General features: G+C 35.2%; 1 protein-coding gene across 1 annotated transcript; it reads right to left on the bottom strand.

Annotated features, from left to right (window-relative positions):
- Positions 1-12,398: 12,398 nt before the first annotated feature.
- trhrb (thyrotropin-releasing hormone receptor b) lies at positions 12,399-17,267 on the bottom strand. Its single transcript, XM_058753832.1, has 2 exons — positions 16,220-17,267; positions 12,399-13,191 (listed from the first exon to the last, which is right to left on the bottom strand). The coding sequence occupies exons 1-2, from the start codon at positions 16,991-16,993 to the stop codon at positions 12,766-12,768; spliced, it is 1,200 nt and encodes a 399-aa protein (XP_058609815.1). The 5' UTR covers positions 16,994-17,267; the 3' UTR covers positions 12,399-12,765.
- Positions 17,268-18,865: the final 1,598 nt, after the last annotated feature.

The following is an 18,865-nucleotide window of genomic DNA, read 5'->3' as shown; positions in this document are numbered from 1 at the left end:
AATCCAGTCAAGTCCTGATAATTAAAATCAAGTCCTGCCCTATATTTTTTTTTTTAGTGAATATACTGGTTCACTCAGAAATGTCATATTGTGTAAATCTAAAGGTACAAAAAGGAATTCATGTTCGACTTTAAATCACATTTTTGCAATTTTCTGTATTTAAGATTTCGAATTTGCCCACTTTCATTGTAGCTATTTAAGCTGTGGCTAGGTAAAAAATAAATAAATAAATAAAATGTGACGGCATATGTAAATGTGACAACATATATGTTGGGAAGCATTCGGAAATTTTTTTTTAAATTATTATTTATTTGCAATCAAGCATAAAAGTTATAACTACACTTGCTGTACATTTACAGACATAAGTGTAATATTAAACTATAATATTATATATATTTTAGTATATATTGATAGCATTTGTTGATTGCATTTTACAGCATGTTGAAGGCAAACTGAAATGCTCACTTTAAACTGGGACTGCATCTGGATCTCCGAGACCATTATGGAAAATGCATCAGTGTATTTGTGTCCTGTTAGTGTTTTCAAGGCACACTTGTGTGATTCAAAAGAATCTTTCTATGGTAGAGATGAGATCTGTCTTCTCAAGTGCCATTTTATATGGGACCCATGAACCTCATGAGAAAGATGTGACAATAGATCATGTCGACACAATAACAAGGATGTTTCATAAGAACGCAGTCTTATTCTCTTTACCATTTTCAGTCCTTCCTTCCATGGTTTTATTTTAGAAACTCCTTTTTCATGAACAAAACAACCACGGTCATTTAGAAGTAGACATTGACGTCACAAGACACTGGAAAACAGAAAAGCAGCCACTAAAGAAACAGGAAATAGGCTACTACATTTGCTTAATGGAATCTATTCTCCAGAGCCCGTTTTGGAGGTCGCTGTCTTACCAAAAAGCATCTGTGCGCGCTGCACACCGCGATTGCCGCGAACTGAATTTATTAACAACTAAGCGAGTGAGCTTCTCTCTCAGGTGTTGATATATTTATACACCCGGGGAACGCCACGCCAGCTTGTGTGCCCCTGTTTTCTCTCTTTGAATTCGGCACCTGTAGTATACGGATACGCTTTGAGTGCGCATCTCTCTTCATTTATTATTACCGAACAATCCTGAAGGATTCAACTTTCGTCTGGAAAGTCGTGCGAGGTAGATGCGTCTCATGCGGAAAGTGCGTTAGTATTCTAGAACAACAACACCACAAAAATATGGATAACCCATTTAACTCGAAGCTTCTATAACAAACCGTTAAACTCTGCAAGTGTCCAAACATAGCCTGAGGGGCAGTCGATATTCCATTATGGGGGTTTCTTGGATGCATAATGCATTAGTTTATCCTTGGGCTCTTGCTTTGTAATGCATTTCTGTGTTAATTGGTTTCAAAACAGGTTATTTGGATGTGGAATGGCTGCGTGGTTTCGCTCTGAATGTGGAGTTTCAAAGGGAGTTACTGGAGATGTTAATAAAATAATAACCTCGGTAGACGATATGCTTTATGGCACTGTCAACTTCAGGGACTCGCTGTAAACACCAGAGCAGCAGTAAAGACGTCTGAATATGATTAAATTCCATATTTCACTCTCATTGGTGTGAGTGACAAAACAGCATTACCGATGTTTTAAATGGTTTTGAAAGAAACCTCTTCTTTTCACTCTTGGTGAGACTGCATATGTTTGATGAAAATTACAGTAAAAACTGTAATGTTGTGAAATATTATTACAATTTAAAATATAGTAGTCGACATTTGAAGTGGATCGAAGTTGTCCTAAGACAAGAATGCATTTGATCATGTTGATAGCCTTGGAAAAAGTATGTGAGCCCTTTTGTATTTGCTTGAATTTTTCTCAAAGTTACAACAGTAGCTGAACACAGTCTTAAATAATGCACTTGTCTTATATGAAATGATCAAGAATACATTGTGTAAATATTAAAATTTGAGTAGAAATTCCAAGTAACAGCTTAAGTATTCTGAGATCTTTTGTTTGAGCCATGGTTTATATTAAGCAATTCTTCTTGTGGAAATTTATTAGTGTTTTTAGAATAGCTCATTTAAGCAGACTGCGCTTGTCATGATATTTTATGACGAATTTACTCAGAAATCCAAGCTAATCATATACAAGAATGTTCTCTGAGTTATTTGCACTGTAAAAAATTGCTGTAAAATTTACAGTAACTTACTGGCAATTTTGGTTGCCAGTAAGACTGTAAATTTACAAGAGTACTGTAAATCAATAATTACAATTGTACTGTAAAAATACAGCAAACTCTTGCATGCTGTAAAATTCTTATGATGGTGTGTAAACATTTGGTAAACTTATTTCATTTGATTCTACTAAGAAGGAACATTTCTTAATATAAAACTGCAAACACTTAATTTACAATAGTAAAGTTACTAAAAACATGACTTTAACTCAAATCGTTGCAGTTTATCATCAGCTATAGCACACATGCATGTGGTAAAGCACTTAAAGAGATCATCACTGTATCAGCAACTCTACAGTTACTGTCTTTAAACAAAGCAGCAGAACATCAGTGTTTGTAGCTCATCATTGACTGAAGCACAGGCTCTACTCTCCACCGCAATGGTGACCCACAAAACTAAATTAAACTAATAGAGCTCTCTTGTGCAAAATAATACAGTTCAGTTAAATATTTACTCTCCTTATAGATAACACCTGCTGTTAACAAGCAGAATCACTGAATGAAAGAGAAACAAGAACTACAACTGACTTCAGCCACAGCCTTAGATGAACTCAACTGAAATACAAGACATCATTAAATCTCTCAAGATCTGATTAAACAACTCCACAAACGGCATTACCAGCTTCACACATTACAATTAGACTTTATTTCTGTCATATGTCTATAAAAATTATTTGAGAATTAACAGAAGTTTAGTTGTTTTATTGAAAACGTTTAGTGTGACCTCACCATTGTGGCGGTCAGGGTTTGCTTTAGTTGGGCTCTTGACCATCAAATTTTAATCTTAGCTTTTTTTCTGGCTGCTGTAACTGTGTTTGTAAAACGCGTTTGTTATAGCAAGAAAACCCAGAAAAATTTGTGATTACATGCTTTTGATTGATTATTGATAATGATATAATCATTATCTAGCGGCCTGATTCACTGATCTCATTCAGAGGCTGATCTTTAAAGACATGGTGTGGATATCTTTTTTTGTGTGTGTGTTTACAATTGCTATATGACCCTGAATGAGATGACAAACTGCTACTGAAAAATTTTAAAAATGTCTTATGCACAAAACTTTTAGTACTACGGCAACAATCAGACACACACAGACATCAAGAATCAGCGTTTGAATCTCAACAACGGTGACAATCAACAAAATAAATAAACAGATCAACTGTTTACAGATCAAGCACATAGTAAGAATTAAAGACAATAAGTGGACAATTCAGCAGCATAATTCATTCATGCATGCTGGGATTCATGAGTGAGTTTTGTACTGTGCTGGTACCCAGCATGAATTGCAGCATTAAGCTTTTGATTGTCACCATTGTTGAGATTCATACACTGATTCTTGATGTCTGTATATGTCTAATTGTTGCCGTAGTACTAAAAGTTTTGTGCCATCTCTTTCAGGGTCATATAGCAGCTGTAAACAACACCAAACTAACAATAAAAAAAATCCACACCATGTCTTTGATCAGCCTTTGAATGAGATCAGTGAATCAGGCCACTAGATAATGATTACATCATTATCAATAATCAATCAAAAGCAAATTTTTCTGGGTTTTCTTGCTATAACAAATGTGCTTTACAAACACAGTTACAGCAGCCAGAAAAAAGCTAAGATTAAAATTTGATGGTCAAGAGCCCAACTAAAGCAAACCCTGACCGCCACAATGGTGAGGTCACACTAAACGTTTTCAATAAAACAAATAAACTTCTGTTAATTCTCAAATAATTTTTATAGACATATGACAGAAATAAAGTCTAATTGTAATGTGTGAAGCTGGTAATGCCGTTTGTGGAGTTGTTTTAATCAGCTCTTGAGAGATTTAATGATGTCTTGTATTTCAGTTGAGTTCATCTAAGGCTGTGGCTGAAGTCAGTTGTAGTTCTTGTTTCTCTTTCATTCAGTGATTCTGCTTGTTAACAGCAGGTGTTATCTATAAGGAGAGTAAATATTTAACTGAACTGTATTATTTTGCACAAGAGAGCTCTATTAGTTTAATTTAGTTTTGTGGGTCACCATTGCGGTGGAGAGTAGAGCCTGTGCTTCAGTCAATGATGAGCCACAAACACTGATGTTCTGCTGCTTTGTTTAAAGACAGTAACTGTAGAGTTGCTGATACAGTGATGATCTCTTTGTTAAATGCTTTACCACATGCATGTGTGCTATAGCTGATGATAAACTGCAACGATTTGAGTTAAAGTCATGTTTTTAGTAATTTTACTATTGTAAATTAAGTGTTTGCAGTTTTATGTTAAGAAATGTTCCTTCTTAGTAGAATCAAATGAAATAAGTTTACTAAATGTTTACACCATCACAACAATTTTACAGCATGCAAGAATTTGCTGTATTTTTACAGTACAATTGTAATTATTGATTTACAGTACTCTTGTAAATTTACAGTCTTACTGGCAACCAAAATTGCCAGTAAGTTACTGTAAATTTTACAGCAATTTTTTACAGTGTGGTCATCTTGCTCATCAAATAAACACTGTTGTTTTGTACTTTTGGCTGTGTCTGAAAATGAGCTGATTAGCTCTGGTTATAGAACTGCATGTCATGATAAACTTATTTTAGGTATTAGATGCTTTTGGGAAAGACAGAGGAAAAACTGTGAATTGATGAGAAAGATGAAAAGAGAGAAGCAGGGATAAATGGGGTATGAAAAGGAGCTGTAATGGAAGTATTAATTTCAATAACAACTTATTTTCTGGCCTATTAATTTCAGGCCGAATATGCTGTGTAATAAAATAAAGTCTTGTTCTGTGGTAAAAAAGAGAGAATGCAACTTCATCACAGGTTTTATAGGTGACACCAAAGCCAAGTTAATATAATTACAGTCCTTTTTTCCTGCAACAGATCACATCCGTCTTTTGTGAATAATTGAATCTGGGGAGAAAAGGGGAACAATGACATTGAACAAAGCTGTGGCCTTTGGCACAGTATTCTGTGTGATGAAAAGATTTAATGTTTTAATAGCATCTTGTTGGATGTAGTCCGAAACATTAAATAGGTTCAACATTATTTTATTTATATATAATTCATATTTTTACCTCTTATATTAAAATGTCTGTGTATTTTATATTTTTATTAATCATATTTAATATATATAATATATATATAAAGAATTTAATAGTTATTAATTTATAAATACACTATTTTAGCCAAATTTGCAACATATAGATGCGTTTTGGTGTGAAATGTAAACTGCCATTGATAGGGTTTGTGAAACAACTTGTATGTAAGTGAGTGAAGGGATGTGACAAAATTAGACCTTCCCTGTTATAATGAACACAGCACAGTGGCAGAAGGTGTGTGGTCTGCAGGGCAGATAGATTGTAGCATAGTGATAATCATATCAAACTGAATGTTTCAAATTATGGCTCTTTCAACAAGCCTGAAAGCTGTTAGAGAAACTATAGTGAGCAATTTGTACAATTGCTGGTTGTAGGTTTATATTTAGAGCTACTCTTTAATGAGTGTAATTTTCAGCATATTTTGAGGCTCATATATGCTTTATTGAAGCGTGTGTAGATTTCTTTTGTCCTAGATTTTGCATTGGAATGCACAGCATGAAGCTCGTTATATATACTACAATCCTTTTTCCATTGCGTCACAAATGACAAATTAAAGTGGAGAGGAAGTGAGATGACGTCAGAGTGGGTCATCATTATTGGACCCTATTTTTTTGCACAATGCTGAGAGTGATTGTGTTGCTCAATAAAATTTCTTCTTTTCATGCTGTTCTGAAGATTAGCTGCATAACAGGGATCTAGGATCTATCCTGTTAAATCTGTTACTGGTGGACAAAAAGCTCATTTTCTCTATAAAAACAACAAAAATGCTTTATTTTCACGTTCATTGAACTTTTTTTACTTGAAAATGTCATCGTTATCAGATACAGCAGGGCAGAAGGGTATAGACCACTTGTAGAATGAAATTCCCACCTTTCAGTTAAAAAAACCAATCTTCTTTTAGATATATATGTAATTTAATTTATGTATTTTATATTAAATGTATGTTAATATATTTATTGTATTTTATTTATTTATATTTTTATATAATGAAATGATTTAATATGTAAATATAAATTATTTTGTGAACATGCTCAATATGGTGCCTGTAGGAATCGAAGTTGTGACTTTAAGTTAAAGAAGCCAATTGGTTTTACAAAGAAATGTAATATATATATATATATATATATATATATATATATATATATATATATATATATATATATATATATATATAATAATAGTTTTTTTTTTTTTGAATGAAAGATCAACAATTCTGATTTCTTTTCAAAGCCGCCTTTCCTCATTTGCAAAGGGTGACGATATATATAGAGAGAGAGAGATGCATAAATAAATATACAGTGCTGCTTGAAAGTTTGTGAACCCGTTGCAGAATCTGTGAAAATGTAATTTTAACAAAATAAGAGAGATCGAACAAAATGCATGCTATTTTTTTTTTTCTATTTAGTACTGTCCTGAGTAAGATATTTTACATAAAAGATGTTTATGTTTACATTTAGTCCACAAGACAAAAAAATAGCTGAAGTTATTAAAATAACCCCATTCAAAGGTTTGGGAACCCTTGGTTCTTAAAACTGTGTGCGGTTACCTGGACTGTGTTTTGTTTTGTGATGGTTGTTCACGAGTCCCTTGGTTGTTCTGAACAGTTAAACTGAGCACTGTTCTTCAGAAAAATCCTCCATGTCCTGCGGAATCTTCAGTTTTCCAGCATCTTTTGAATATTTGAACCTATTCCAGCAGTGACTGTATGATTTTGAGATGCATCTTTTCACACTGAGGACAATTGAGGGACTCAAACACAACTATTAAAAAAAGGTTCAAACATTCACTGATGCTCCAGAAGGAAACGCGATGCATTAAGAGCCGGGGGGTGAAAACTTTTTGAATTAAAATTGTACTTAATTTGTCTTCCGGGAAACATGCAAGTATCTTCTGTTGCTTACAAACTTTTGAACAAGATAAAGATGTCCAAATTTCCTTTATATATATATATATATATATATATATATGACAGAGATATACAGTGGGGCAAAAAAGTATTTAGTCAGCCACCAATTGTGGCTTGTTATCAGTATAAAAGACACCTGTCCACAACCTCAAACAGTCCAACTCCAAACTCCACCATGGCCAAGACCAAAGAGCTGTCAAAGGACACCAGAAACAAAATTGTAGACCTGCACCAGGCTGGGAAGACTGAATCTGCAATAGGTAAGCAGCTTGGTGTGAAGAAATCAACTGTGGGAGCAATTATTAGAAAATGGAAGACATACAAGACCACTGATAATCTCCCTCGATCTGGGGCTCCACGCAAGATCTCACCTCTAGGTCACGGGGGAACCTAGTGAATGACCTGCAGAGAGCTGGGACCAAAGTAACAAAGGCCTCAAATCCTGCAGTGCCAGACGTGTCCCCCTGCTTAAGCCAGTACATGTCCGGGCCCGTCTGAAGTTTGCTAGAGAGCATTTGGATGATCCAGAAGAGGATTGGGAGAATGTCATATGGTCAGATGAAACCAAAATAGAACTTTTTGGTAAAAACTCAACTTGTTGTGTTTGGAGGAGAAAGAATGCTGAGTTGCATCCAAAGAACACCATACCTACTGTGAAGCATGGGGGTGGAAACATCATGCTTTGGGGCTGTTTTTCTGCAAAGGGACCAGGACGACTAATCCGTGTAAACGAAAGAATGAATGGGGCCATGTATCGTGAGATTTTGAGTGAAAACCTCCTTCCATCAGCAAGGGCATTGAATATGAAACGTGGCTGGGTCTTTCAGCATGACAATGATCCCAAACACACCGCCTGGCAACGAAGGAGTGGCTTCGTGAAGAAGCATTTCAAGGTCCTGGAGTGGCCTAGCCAGTCTCCAGATCTCAACCCCATCGAAAATCTTTGGAGGGAGTTGAAAGTCCGTGTTGCCCAGCGACAGCCCCAAAACATTACTGCTCTAGAGGAGATCTGCATGGAGGAATGGGCCAAAATACCAGCAACAGTGTGTGAAAACCTTGTGAAGACTTACAGAAAACGTTTGACCTCTGTCATTGCCAACAAAGGGTATATAACAAAGAATTGAGATGAAATTTTGTTATTGACCAAATACTTATTTTCCACCATAATTTGCAAATAAATTCTTTAAAAATCCTACAATGTGATTTTTTGGGGGGGATTTTTTTTTTCTCATTTTGTCTCTCATAGTTGAGGTATACCTATGATGAAAATTACAGGCCTCTCTCATCTTTTTAAGTGGGAGAACTTGCACAATTGGTGGCTGAATAAATACTTTTTTGCCCCACTGTGTGTGTGTGTATGTATGTGTATATACAGTGTGTATATATATATATATATATATATATATATATATATATAGTTTTAATTGCCACTGGATTTCAGTTTAGGCTAAGTCTAGACATCAAATAGTCAACATGCATGATATTTTGGCAGCTGTGTTGTAGTCATGGTTACATAAACACCATAATGCATGTGTAATGCATTGTGTAATTACAGTAATTTTGTCTTATTTTATTCAGTGCAGTTGGATAATCTGACAATGAATTTACTTCAACTTCTGATATTCAGTCTGAGATCATTTGAAGTTTAAATAATGATAGGGCCATTACTATCATTACAAGCTGAATCAAATTTTAAAACTGACAGGGGATATAATATGTGGATAATATTGTGCTAAGAGGAAGAAGAAAAGGTAAAAGCAGGGCTAATTAAAGGGGCCAACAGAAAATGTATTGCTTGCAGGAGGTAAAATAGCCTTGACCTTTTGCATGAACAAAAAGCAAAGTTTCCAAAAGATCTGCATTAAGCAGAATTGTTTAGGCTCAATATTTAATATTTATTTAATACTCATTTTAATTTTTACATTTTCATATATATATTTTTTTATATTTAAAGGGATAGTTCACCCCAAAATCACATTTCTCTCATCATTTACTTACCCCATGTCGATCCAAACCTGGATGGCTTTTTGTACGAGATATTTTGAAGAACAATGGGGTCCAAACAACAATAGTTTCAGGTTTGAGACCATTCTCTTTTTTCTCTTCTCCATTTGAGTTTACCAAAATCCTACCCAGGCATATACTGCTGACAGTCCCTTTCTCAAATCCACTTGAGCACATGAACATCTCTAGGGTGTTTACTAGAATGTAATTTGATAATGCACTTGTTGTGTTTTTTCCTAATATACTGAATGAAGGACGAATAGCACAATGTTGAATGTCACCTAGGATCAAAGTGGCATTGCACTTAATGAATTACATTTAATATTTTATGTGTTTCTTCTGCTGAGCTTGCCAGTATAGGAACACAGTGGTCAGTCTTTTAAATATAGTTTTGTTTTTTCATCCGGTTTCTGAAAGTTAACTTCATGTGGCAGTAGAAATGTGCTAGACAGAGAATAATTAAGTTTAAATAGACTAATTAGACATCAGTGCAGCATTATGCAGAGCATTATTCAGTAATGTTTAAAAATCCAGGTAAATCAAAAAAGATTTTCAGAAACCGCCGCTATCTTAAAACAATGAATAATAATGAATTAAAATGAGTCTTTCATGAACCAGTACATTTATTTTATTCAGAAATATGTTTTAAAATAGATGTAGATATAACTGCTTTAGTTAACCCCTGGATAATAACACAAATGCACAATAGCAAATACACATATCATAGTTATAATGTGTGACCCTGGACCACAAAACTTAAGTCTTAAGTTGCTGGGGTGTATTTGTAGCAATAGCCAAAAATACATTGTATGGGTCAAAATGATCCATTTTTCTTTCATGCCAAAAATCATTAGGATATTAAGTAAAAATCATGTTCCATGAAGATATTTTATAAATTTCTTACCGTAAATGTATCAAAACTTAATTTTTGATTAGTAATATAATTCGGACAACTTTAAAAGCGATTTTCTCAATATTTTGATTTTTTTTGCCAATATTTTGCCAAATATTGTCCGATCCTAACAAACCATACATCAATGGAAAGCTTATTTATTCAGCTTTCAGATGATGTATAAATATCAATTTTGAAAAATTTACACTTAAGACTGGTTTTGTCATGCGGGGTCACATATGGATATTAACGTGTTTGATTAAATGATTCAGCATCAAGTATATCAACGGTAATGGCAAGCATTCACAAAACTGAGACAACAATTACAGCACAATTAAACATACTGAACACTTTATACATTTGTTTCAAGCAGAAAAGAGCTTTAAATTTATATATGATATGCATCAACACTTCAGAACACTTGAAACCATCTCTGTGTGTATAGAGACAAGATTCAAACCCATTTGTGTGACTGTAACTTTCTAAAAACCTCTGTTTAAACTGAACTCGCTAATTCACTAAAATATCACTAAAATAGCCTATTCATTGACACCGGACTGCAAACCTGACTAGCCATCAAAACAAAACAGAGACCATTTTTTACATCAAGAACACTAAGATATTATATTCAAAACCTAAAACACAACATATTAGAGTAACTGAATGAACAGTCAGTTGTGATTAAAGATTAAAAAAAAAACAAGACATTTAACCATACAAACCCATGTGGTGGGATTTAGCTTATTGGCTAGTATGAAGTTCACAAATACAATCATATGCTGTCTACCCATTTATGATACAAGAGAATGGTGAAGGATTCATTCATCAGATGTGAAGTATTTTTAAACATTTTTTCATACATTCATTTACTTAGTAATGTAAATAAGCTATACTCAAAAGTGTCATAATTATTATATTTAAAGCTGAATAAATTCTTTATTATATCCCAGTTTATATGCTGAGTAGTCGTTAAATATAAGTAAGGCATAGTACACACTATGGCGTTTTTTTTAACATTTCTCTGAAGGTTTTAGCTGCAGGATGTAGTGAGATTGGCTCAACCAATAGCATGAGTGTGAGGCAGGACTATATGTTTTATATGACCAATAGCAATCAAGGGGGGTGTTTGGGAAATGTGTGAGGAAACAATGATTATTCATGCATTTCCAGTTGCAGTGTTGCCAAGTCTGTGGTTTTCCCACAGAATTGGGCTACTTTTACTCTGTTGTTAGATCACCGTTGTTTTCACACTGCACGACTATCTGGGGTAGCATTCCGCTGCTGATGTGTTCACATTGCACGATGGCGACAGGAGGTTACACACTGCATGACTGTACAATAGGAAGAATCGCCGACAACTCTGTCTTATCTGCAAATTACGTTTCACAACCAAACGCACGCGAGAAGTGATAATGAAATAATGCAAGATCACGCATGAGATCAGAGTTATTGTGCAAGACTGGAAATGTTATTAACAAAAAAATTGCGATACAAATGTTCAACTAAACTTTGCTCCATTTCTTCGGTCCAAATTGACAGAGAAGGAGCCTTTCTCGGAGCCAAAGCCATGCTTGCATTGTAGTCTATAATTCCTATAATCGCGTCTGATAATTCACACTGCATGATTGTCACTTGTGTGAATGAGCACCGATTTGCCTCTGATTTCGGGCATTTGTCTTTCGCAAAGCCTATCTGCGAGTGAAAATCGGTGCTAAAATCATGCAGTGTGAACATTAGTGATCTCACCTCCCCCCAGAATGTGGTTTCAATGGAATGGAAAAAACAAGCTTGGAAAAAAAAGCAATTGGACTAGTTTGGAGCTAGTTTTGATTAGCAATTAGGATGGTTTTGTTTTGCACACCTGGCAACCCTGTCCAGTTGGTGGAGCTAATGGCACATCAAATATATTCAGCTTTAAGAATGACTCAACTAAAAAGATCTTACATGAATGCTGTCGATGTAAAAATCTAATATCTATTTCATCTTTTGTTCATGCATCTGTTTGTTCATTCATTTGCTTATTTACATTCAGTTTACATAAAAAGGTGCTCACAAATCTTGTCTAAATTTTCTTCAGTGTGATATCAGAATGCCAATGACTTTCACGTATCAAAATGACCAAAAAAAAAACAAACAAAAAAACTATACATTTATTTTAAGTTTAGATTGAAAGCATTGTGTTTTATATAAATATATATTTCTATATAGTGGGATGTAAACTAAGTTAACTCTTACTGAACATTCCTGAAACAACTGCAACTGCAGAATAAAGCAGTTTCAGCATTTTTTCCCCAGGGGTCTGCACGGGGAAAAGGCCACTCATTAATCACAATGGCAACCCCTAAAGATATTTTCAGATCAATATGTACCTCAGTCTACCATGCATTACATATGCAGTACACTGCGATTTTAATTAAGAATCATGACTCCAGCAGATAATGCAATCGTGCAACTTATGTAATGGTGGTTTAATTTCAGGTTCTTAAGAGCTGTTTGGCAAGTGAACGAGACAGGAAGATGAATTCGACTGTATTGAGCATGCTTTTTTTTTTTAAATCAAGATAAAGTGAAACTGTTAAAGTGCTGTCCCTGCAGTTCAATTTGTAGTGTTACATTTAGATCTCTAGTATTCCGAGATTTATAGTGTGTGTAGCTGTTGTAAGTTTATCAGGCCTGACTGAAAGTCTCCTTCCTAAAGTCACAGTCCTCTGGATACAGAAGTTTCTTATCAGGAAAAAGCTCGTCTGTCGGTGTCAAATCGTCTATCTCGGTTGAAAAATGCCCTATGCTTTCCACGGTTGATGTTTCTTTAGCAACACTGTAGGTTAGTGCCACACTATAGGCTGCCTTGTTCGCCTGGGCATTGCGTCCGCAGTGGCAGAGCCTTTGGAAGGCGGCGCGGAACTTCTGAGACATGGCGTTGTAGATAAGAGGGTTGATGGCACTGTTGAGGTAGACACATGTGCGGCAGAACAGCAGAAACCAGGTGTCCAGGTAGGCCTCTTGCAGGAAGGAGTTCACCACCACCAGAGTGCGGTATGGCATCCAAAGCACAGCGAACAGAACAACCACCACTGCCAGCATTTTTGTAACCTTCCATGAAGAAATCACAGTATCAGTGTTAGAAACTCATTTCAGTTCAGTGTAAAACATGTTTTTTTATGACATATTTAAGGGATAATCAACGGCTAGCTGTGCATTAAACAATTTGAATGCACGACGTGGAGGCGAAGAACCGCCTGACGTGCAGCGGAGGTTGCCTCAGCGAAGTGCATTCAAATCGTTTAATGCACAGCTAGCCGTTGATTATCCTGTTTATGCCATGGTCATTTCCCAGCATTCACATATTAAAGATGTTAACAATATTTGTGCTGCAATATTTGACCGGAACGATAAAAATGACGGTTATTTTCGTCTGTATTACTATTGAACTGTAACTGTATGTTACTATGGTTACCAATGTTTATAGGAAGCACATTAATATAGAATGTGATTAAACTGACCTGGAACTACCTGTGCAGTTAAACGAATTTAATCAACACCTGCCAGCCAATCAGAATCGAGTATTCAGACAGACCATGGCATAACTATCTATATATCCATCCATCCATATAGACTGATAGATCTGTCTGTCTATCTATCTATCTATCTATCTATCTATCTATCTATCTATCTATCTATCCGTCCGTATAGACTGATAGATGTCTGTCTGTCTGTCTATCTATCTATCTATCTATCTATCAATCTATCTATCTATCTATCTATCTATCTATCTATCTATCTATCTATCTATCTATCCGTATAGACTGATAGATCTATCTATCTATCTATCTATCTATCTATCTATCTATCTATCTATGCTATGGACTGATAGATCTATCTATCTATCTATCTATGCTATGGACTGATAGATCTATGTCTATCTATCTGTCTATCTATCTATCTGTCTTTCTGTCTATCTATCTATCTATCTATCTATCTATCTATCTATCTATCTATCTATCTATCTATCTATCTATCTATCTATCTATCTATCCGTCCATATAGACTGATAGATCTATCTATCTATCTATCTATATATCTATCTATCCTATGGACTGATAGATCTATGTCTGTCTATCTATCTATCTATCTATCCATCCATATAGACTGATAGATCTGTCTGTCTGTCTGTCTGTCTGTCTATCTATCTATCTATCTATCTATCTATCTATCTATCTATCTATCTATCTATCTATCTATCTATCTATCTATCTATCCATCCATATAGACTGATAGATCTATCTATCTATCTATCTATGCTATGGACTGATAGATCTATCTATGCTATGGACTGATAGATCTATGTCTATCTATCTGTCTATCTATCTATCTATCTATCTATCTGTCTTTCTGTCTGTCTATCTATCCGTCCATATAGACTGATAGATCTATCTATCTATCTATCTATCTATCTATCTATCTATCTATCTATCTATCTATCTATCTATATCTATCCTATGGACTGATAGATCTATGTCTGTCTATCTATCTATCTATCCATCCATATAGACTGATAGATCTGTCTGTCTGTCTATCTATCTATCTATCTATCCGTCTGTATAGACTGATAAATCTGTCTGTCTGTCTATCTATCTATCTATCTATCCGTCCATATAGACTGATAGATCTGTCTGTCTATCTATCTATCTATCTAGCCATCCGTCCGTATAGACTGATAGATCTGTCTATCTATCTATCTATCTATCTATCTATCTATCTATCTATCTATCTATCTATCTATCTATCTATCTATCCGTCCGTATAGACTGATAGATCTGTCTGTCTATCTATCTATCTTTCTATCCATCTGTCCGTATAGACTGATAGATCTGTCTGTCTATCTATCTATCTTTCTATCCATCCGTCCGTATAGACTGATAGATCTGTCTGTCTGTCTATCTATCTATCTATCTATCTGTATAGACTGATAGATCTGTCTGTCTATCTATCCATATAGACTGATAGGTCTGTCTGTCTGTCTATCTATCTGTCTATCCATATAGACTGATAGGTCTGTCTGTCTATCCATCTATCTGTCTGTCTATCCGTATATACTGATAGATCTGTCTGTCTATCTGTCTGTCTGTCTATCTATCTGTCTATCTATCTATCTGTATAGACTGATAGATCTGTTCGTCTGTCTGTCTGTCTATCTATCTGTCTATCTATCTGTATAGACTGATAGATCTGTTCGTCTGTCTGTCTGTCTATCTATCTATGCATATAGACTGATCTATCTATCTATATAGATCCGTATAGACTGATAGATCTGTCTGTCTATCTATTTATCTATCTATCCATATAGACTGATAGGTCTGTCTGTCTGTCTATCTATCTGTCTATCCATATAGACTGATAGGTCTGTCTGTCTATCCATCTATCTGTCTGTCTATCCATATACTGATAGATCTGTCTGCCTATCTGTCTGTCTGTCTGTCTATCTATCTATCTATCTATCTGTAGACTGATAGATCTGTTCGTCTGTCTGTCTGTCTATCTATCTGTATAGACTGATAGATCTGTTCGTCTGTCTGTCTGTCTATCTATCTATGCATATAGACTGATCTATCTATCTATATAGATCCGTATAGACTGATAGATCTGTCTGTCTATCTATTTATCTATCTATCCATATAGACTGATAGGTCTGTCTGTCTGTCTGTCTATCTATCTATCAGTATAGACTGATAGGTCTATCAATTCAGTTCAAAGCTTTAAATCTATCTATCTATCTATCTATCTATCTATCTATCTATCTATCTATTCGTATAGACTCATAGATCTGTCTGTGTGTGTGTGTGTGTGTGTGTGTGTGTGTCTATCAATCTATCTATCCAATTAGACTTATTGGTCTGTCTGTCTGTCTGTCTATCTAACCTGAAAAAAGACTTGCAAAAAAATCAAAATAAAATCAAAATCAAAAAAATGTTTTTTCAGTTCATGCAGAATTCATGAAAATAAGAGCAAACGTAGCGTCTATGTCTCTATTTTTTGTATGACACTGTCGACTACATTTAGAGCATAGTTTGTTGCTTTAAATCTGACAGTTTTGATAGGCTACTTAAGATGTTCCTCTCACCTGTCTTCTGGATGCCGCGGTCGTGCTGGAGCAGCGGCTGGAATTCTTCATCTTGTTCTTTTGGGCTTTGGAGAAGTTGTCATGCCCGTTCTTCTCCTCTTTGGGGTCCGACGGAAGAGGATTAAGAAACAAGATTCTCGCAATGAGGCCGTACAGGACAGTAGCAAGAGCGAGTGGCAGAACAAAAAAAATGCCAAAATCGAAAAAATATATGGGTAGGTAAAGGTTTCTGGACACTTTGTAAGCGCACGTTATTATAGTCACATCTTTGTAGAACACCTGTTGAATATCGGACAGGTAAAACCACATTACGCAGTAAAGCGAGGTGAAAACCCAAACTCCAAAAATAATTTTCTTCGCGCGCGAGAGCGTGCATAAAAACTGAGCTTTGATCGGGTGACATATAGCGATGTATCTCTCTATAGTGAACGCTGTTATGGAGCACGAGGATGCGTTGATTCCTAGATACTGGAAGTACGTGATGCACAAGCACCCCGCGTGCCCAAAAATCCATGAACCGAACAAACTGTCCGCTATGCTCGGCAGCCCGGCTGCGATCAACACCATGAGGTCTGCGACAGCCAAACTAACCAGATAGCCGTTTGTCGGGGTCCGCATATGTTTGGTGGTGAGGACCACCAGGATGACCATCACGTTTCCAACTATCCCGAGAGCGCATATGAGGAAAACTATGAGGACGCTGATCACCTTGTATTCGACATTGCGGTCAGTCCAAGTTTCCAGAGTATCGTTGATTACTGTCAAGTTCTCCATTCTCAAAAAATCTCCAAAGTTCTTTAAAAAATCAGGTTATAAAAGCTTTTAATTCCGTTGAGTTGACATAGCCTAATTAAATGCGGCTCATCCCTCTTAGAACTTTGCTTGTGCTTAATTTGCGTCTCGAGGTCTTGTTTAGTTCTTGGTCATCAGAGAAAACTAATTTATATTTATTTACAATATGAAATCATAACAAAAATCACATATTCGATCTCCAGAGTTGGTTCTCCTGTAAATGCAATGGAATAGACTGAAGACAGATGTGCTCTCTGCTGTTGCAGTAGATCAGATGATGGATCTGCTGAAAATGGTGCTGAATTTAGTCTCGCTTTGGCTGCGTGATCAGAAAAGGGGGCGTTTCACGCACGCATACAATTCAGTCAAACGAAAACCTGGTATAATAACTGAAATTATGTTATGACCTTGGTTAATTTTTATGAAAGATTTTATGGTGCTGTGTCACTGAAATGCGACACAAGTTTTGAAGTTTTTTAAAGTAAAGATTGATCCATCAGATGGATGGATTGTTTATGTCTGTCTGCTTATGATTGCTTATGTGACTTGATTTAATACATTTCCATATTTGTGTAGGCTATAGGCCTATATTGCGGGAATAAAGACATTTTAAAGGCACTAAGTCAGTAGTAAATTAAAAATACGTTTTAAACATGTTTGTGATTATATCTTAAATAATAGGCTACTATTTTGTCAAAAATGCTCGAGGAGCGTGTTGCTGTGGTTACCTTGACGAGGTTTGCAAGCGTCTTTTAGTGAGCACAAAATTTTGCAGATGATTTGTATAGCCTAACTTTATCTAACGGCCATAATTTCCAAACGTTTTCCAATATACAACTGACAAAAAAGGCTACAAAACTTTTGTACGTAAACTGTCCTATTTTTTTCATACAGTTTTCGAAAATTATTTGAGCCTGTTTTAAAAGTCTTTCTGCTTTAAAATTTCATGTTTAAACGAATGTTGTTAAATTTACTAGCAATGTCTGAGTGAAAATTGTTCCTACACATTTTGTTAATTCACTGTAATCTAAGCATTTTTATGTTGTCCATGTAGTTTTAATTAAATATTTAATAGGCTAATATATGTCCTAACTTAAATACTTAAGCATTTGAGTATTGTTTTCTCAGCTTCTGTTTGACATTATGAAGTTTAATTAATGTATCCATAAATTTTAAGAAAGAATGGTTAAATTTAATATGAAAAGGCCTGAGGAGGTAACTGCCTTTATTTTCCTCTGATCAAATAGCATTCACATAAAATGTAAAAGCTTGATACAGCAACCCAGGACTTTTTGACCAGAATTCATAAAAGGATATGTTCAATGAAAAACTGTCTCCTATTTGGTCAAAACCTATTTTCAATTAATTAAATTTTTGGCACACTCTGTTAGAAAATGAATAGCTTGGCCTATGTTATAATGAGAGATCTTTTCATCTGGCTCAGACAGGAACTGTTTCCAGGTGACACATGAATGACAGTATTAATGCTTGAAACTTCTCTGAGCCATAGGTCCCTGTCTTCAATTTGGCCCATGAAATTTAATCACATCACTTCATTGAATTATTAGCGGGTGCATGTGAGAGCAAAAGCCTGCATGACGAATTTTAAACAATAAATTCAGAGGTTGTGCATTATATTATTTTCTTTTATTCTTTCTACATTGTTGTTTTGTTGTGGTCCCACAGTGCATTATCTTAGAGAACAAATAGTTAAAATAACAACATTAGCTTATGTAACATATCATGACATGCCTGTGACAATTCCTTTTTTTTTTTTCCTCTTTTTTAATTTTTTTTTTCCTCAGTAACATTTGGCAGCTATTTTAACAGCCATGTAAGGTTTCTTTAATTCTT

Source organism: Onychostoma macrolepis, chromosome 19, assembly GCF_012432095.1.
Source record: "Onychostoma macrolepis isolate SWU-2019 chromosome 19, ASM1243209v1, whole genome shotgun sequence".
Taxonomy (NCBI): domain Eukaryota; kingdom Metazoa; phylum Chordata; class Actinopteri; order Cypriniformes; family Cyprinidae; genus Onychostoma; species Onychostoma macrolepis.
The sequence above is the reverse complement of the archived record's forward strand: the minus strand, read 5'-3'. Positions and strand labels throughout refer to the sequence as shown.

Excerpts from the sequence above, each read along its gene's own strand:
- trhrb (XM_058753832.1), bottom strand. The coding sequence starts at position 16,993 with ATGGAGAACTTGACAGTAATCAACGATACTCTGGAAACTTGGACTGAC. Across the intron at positions 13,192-16,219 it reads CCGCGGCATCCAGAAGACAG|GTTACAAAAATGCTGGCAGT; the intron begins GTGAGAGGAACA and ends TCTTCATGGAAG.